Source organism: Rattus norvegicus, chromosome 4, assembly GCF_021556685.1.
Source record: "Rattus norvegicus strain SHRSP/BbbUtx chromosome 4, alternate assembly SHRSP_T2T, whole genome shotgun sequence".
NCBI classification, from domain to species: domain Eukaryota; kingdom Metazoa; phylum Chordata; class Mammalia; order Rodentia; family Muridae; genus Rattus; species Rattus norvegicus.
The window spans coordinates 72,572,061-72,576,638 of record NC_141537.1 but is presented as its reverse complement, the minus strand read 5'-3'; the positions used below and the strand labels follow the sequence as shown (position 1 = coordinate 72,576,638).

Below are 4,578 nucleotides of genomic sequence, written 5' to 3'. Positions count from 1 at the left end.
CTTAAATTTAAATAAACATTTGTGGAAATATGACTTTTATAATATTAATTTTTCTTTATCCAAAACAAATACTTCTCATTTTGATTTTATAGTATTTGATGTTTTTCTTGAAATTAGTTTTCTCACTACAGTTTCACACCTGTGTCATTAGAATTGTTTCTTGGTTCATGTTATTGTTGTAAATAAGAATTCTTTATTAGTATTTCCGTTCATTGCTGGTAGAATATGAAAACACTATTGATTTTATTATTCCAGGACACCATTTTCATTATTAACGTTCTTTGTCGATATCTTATTTAATTTAAAATATGTAGGCATGGAAGTAATGCTCTATGTCATACACTACTTTCAGAGTATAAAAGTAATGTACCCTTTGTTGACTAATAGTGAAAAATACAATAACCTCATGATTTTGGAAATATAAAAGTTCAAAACAAAAGGCTGGAAAATGGTTCAGAATATTAGAGCACTTGCTGCTTTTATAGAAGTCTCAGGTTCAGTTTGCAGCTATCCCATGGCTGCTCAACACTGCCTCTATCCAAAGTTACAGGGGATGCATTGCCCTTTTCTGGTCCGTGTGGTCATCAAGCATGCACACGGTACACAGACATTTATGTAGGCATTCATACTTACACATAAATAAGTAACTATGTTTTGAGTTTTGAATATTTATATTTTAATAATATGATTCATGAGCACTAAATATACATAACTTCCCTTTCTTCTCACCCTCTACTTTATCCCATGCCCAACCTTTTCAAATTCATGATCTCTTCTTAAAGTACTATTATTGCAAGTATGAACATAGATATATGTGTGTATATAATGTGTGTGTGTGAGTGAGTGTATATGATCTGCTGATTCCATTTAGTTTTTATGGTATGTACTGGACAACCTACACATGACTTTGTCTGTTGAGGATCCTGACCCTCCCTCTCTCAGCAGGCATTGACCACATGTAGCTCTTTGTCTGGGGAAGAAATGGGAAACAACCATTGATGTTGTTGGTCAGGGGGAAGAAAGAGACTCCAAAATTATAAAGGCTATTGCTATTGCATTTGGCTGCCTCCAGAACCTGAAGAAAAGAGTCTATTGTTGAAGGCACCACATACTCCAGACACAGGATCTGAATCTGACTCACATGTCTCCTCCCTGAGGACCGGCTCTCCTAATGATAGGATTGGAGGTGCTATTCAAACTTCCAAGGAAGAGGAGCAACTGGAAATAATTTTTTAAGTTTTAAATATGCCCAGTATTGTATATGTGTATGCTGAATCAAGGGTATAGACATAACTAGCATAATCCAGGTTCGAGCAACTTGAAAACTATGTTTGTGCTCCAAACAAATTTCATATAAGAACTTAAGTACATAATGTCATAGTTTTAGTTAATTGAGTGATATCACTAAGAATGAGAGCTGGGACATTAGAAAATCTATGGGTTAGTCTAAATAGTTATAGTATTTGACTAGAAACTGTGTATAAATTATAAAATATAAAGCTAAGTGTAGGAAAACTAACATGCAGAATTATATATGTGTGTGTGTATGTGTCCAGACACAACTACTATAATAGACATATTATAATAATTCTCCATGGCAAGAGAGAAATGAAAATAAACATTTTGTTAATTCCTAAAAACTAACAAAGGGTTTGTACAAAAGAAAATGTCTCTAGAACTGAGGCGTCTTGACTATTTTATGCACCTGAGACTTATTTTTATTAAGGTGTTGATAATTGTTTACAATGTATTTTAATCATATCCACCCTCCCCTAACTCTTCCCAAATCAAGCACCTCTCTACCTTTTTATCACTGAATTAGCTAACCTAGCTTTGTGCTGTCTTTTTTAATCATACTCATCAAGTCCAATTTGTGTTGCCCATTTATTCTCGGATATGTGGTCTTCCACTGGAGCGTGTTTTACTTACCAGAGGCTGGACTGATTCCCTCTCCCCCAGCCTAGCCCAATTTCTATTAACTCCCTTATTAAGGGAGGGACTTCATGCTAACATTCTCCCTAAGACTTTAATAAGCAACTTACTTTGCAATACTCCAAAACTGAACAAGATTTCCCTTCATATATGTTCAGAAAATACAACTAGTGAAAAGGTATTAAATGATGAATTATGTAACCAGCAGGAAGTCAATATCATTTCTAATGTTCAGGAAACACATGCAGTAAAATCTACATACCCTTTTGTTCAAGATGCTTACACTCTACTTGATGAATAGAGACAGAATTTAGACCAACTATGAAGGTTTTCAGTTCTTTCTTATTTTGCTTTTGACTTATCAGTGCATGGTTAAAAATATAACTGGTTGCAAAAAATATAACCCATCTTAACAGAACATTTAAGAAGAAAGTCATGTGCATGAATTCCTATTTATTTAAAATGTTGGTGGGGTTTTTTGTACTGTTAACAGAAGAAACTATTCTCATCTATTTGTTTTCCTTAAGTTTCTCCAAAGTTCTTTTCAAAGCCCCAATCACATCATTGTTTCTCAAGCTGTAGATGAGGGGATTGAGCATTGGCGTCACAACAGCATAGAAGAGAGCAACCATCTTCTCTTGTCCTGCTGAGGATCTGCCCACAGGCCTCATGTATGTAAAGATGGCTGTTCCAAAGCACATAGAAACCACTGTGAGGTGGGAGGCACAAGTCCCAAAGGCTTTTCGTCGTCCCTGGGAAGAGCGAATACGCAGAATGGCAGCAACAATATGAGCATAGGAAAATAGCACCAGAATACAAGGAAGCATGATCACCAGAAATCCTGAGATGGCTACCATGACCTTGTTGAGGGAGATGTCCACACAACTCAGCCTCAGTACAGCCAGCATCTCACAGGCGAAGTGATTGATGACCGTACGACAGAAAGGTAATTGAAAGATCATGAGTGTCTGCATTAGTGAATTTGAGAGACCAGCAGTCAGACAGGCTGAAGCCAACTTTAGGCACAGCCCTCCATGCATAATGACCATGTAGTGCAGAGGGTGGCACACTGCCACGTAGCGGTCATAAGCCATGGCACCTAGCAAGAAGAACTCTGTGCTACCCATTGCTAGGGAGATATACAGCTGCAGCACACAACTATGAAATGGGATGGACTTCCTGGCTGACAGGAAATGGACGAGCATCTGGGGGACAGTGCTGTTGGTGTAACAGATGTCCACAAATGACAGGATGCTGAGGAAGAAGTACATGGGTGTATGGAGCTTGCTGTCCAGCTTGATGAGGATGATGATGAGTAGGTTCCCCAGGACAGTCAGCAAGTACATGGCCAGGAACAGTACAAACAAGGAGACCTGAGTCCCCCAGTCAGTTGACAACCCCAGCAACAAGAATTCACTCACCCATGTCTGGTTTTTCTTGCCCATTAGCTTCCTGAGGACCAAGACCAAGTTATATATTAATAAATAAAATAATGACCAGCACCAAAACTTGGGAGTCTCCCTTTATTGAAGAATTTACTAAAATTCTTGGATAGCTCAATTAAAAAGTGTGACCATTAAGCTTCACTCTCTTCTTTAGATCTAATTTTTAGCTATAAAGTTTTGATTTTGTTGAATACCTATTTCCTCCTTATTACTATCCAAGAACCCACAGCGAGACAACGTAACTGTTATGAACACTCTTCTATTAATTTACCTTTTTATCACTGAATTCTCCAGCTATAAAAATATGATGTTCAATTTTTCTTTGTCTACTCAGGGACTTTGAGTTTCAATTTAGAAAACAGAAAGTACAAATAGATTTTTGCATTGCGAGGAAATGTCAAAAGACTACATTGCAGAGTCAGTAAAGTTTTAAAAGTAAAACTTATGTGACCATGTTTCATCTTAAAAATCTTCCCATGATTGTCTCTGCGACTCAGCATACAGGAAGGAACTGATCCCCAGTGTTACAATCTTCTTCCTAAAGAATAGCAAAGAAGGGGCTAATAGTAGGGTATATCTGTGAAAACACAAGTCAAGTTCAGAGATGCATTCGCTAGATTCTCTGAGTGTAATAACCAATACCTACTACAGATATCATCTACAACCATGAGACCACAAAAATCTGTCAATGATTCTCCCTGACTGAGTTTGTTTTCTCACTAACAGGCAGGGTTCAGAGGCTAACCAGGAAGACATGGGCAACCACTCACTTGAATTAGCTTATTGATATAACTTTGATTGTATCTGCTTCTTAACCTTCCTCTCTTCTTTCCCTCTCTCTTCACCCCTTCTTTGTTCTCTTTCTCTTCATCTCACTGATAGTTATGTATAAGTATCACACAGTAATTGTTAGTCAGAATTTACCTACAGGTACAAGGTTCCTATGCCAAAGCCCATGAACCTTTTGTCTGCTCCCCAAGTTAAATTTCCCAAACTTACTTATCTGCAGTTCACCACATTCACTGTCATGAGTACTTGGCACATGGTATGGTTCTTATATTTTGTGGAGCTCTTAGGAACCTTGTATTTACACTTCATTAAACACACAAGTGGTTTCCAAAAGTCTCGTGAACTGAGCAAAACCTTTTTGATTTCTCATTTTACTCAACCTTTTCAGAAGGAAATGTGAAACACATACACA

At 37.4% G+C, this 4,578-nt stretch overlaps 1 protein-coding gene across 1 annotated transcript; it reads right to left on the bottom strand.

The window, feature by feature from the left end:
- Window positions 1-2,441: 2,441 nt before the first annotated feature.
- On the bottom strand, window positions 2,442-3,377 carry Or13m2 (olfactory receptor family 13 subfamily M member 2). Its single transcript, NM_001000849.1, is given in 1 exon segment — window positions 2,442-3,377. A coding segment is annotated over 1 exon segment (936 nt).
- Window positions 3,378-4,578: the final 1,201 nt, after the last annotated feature.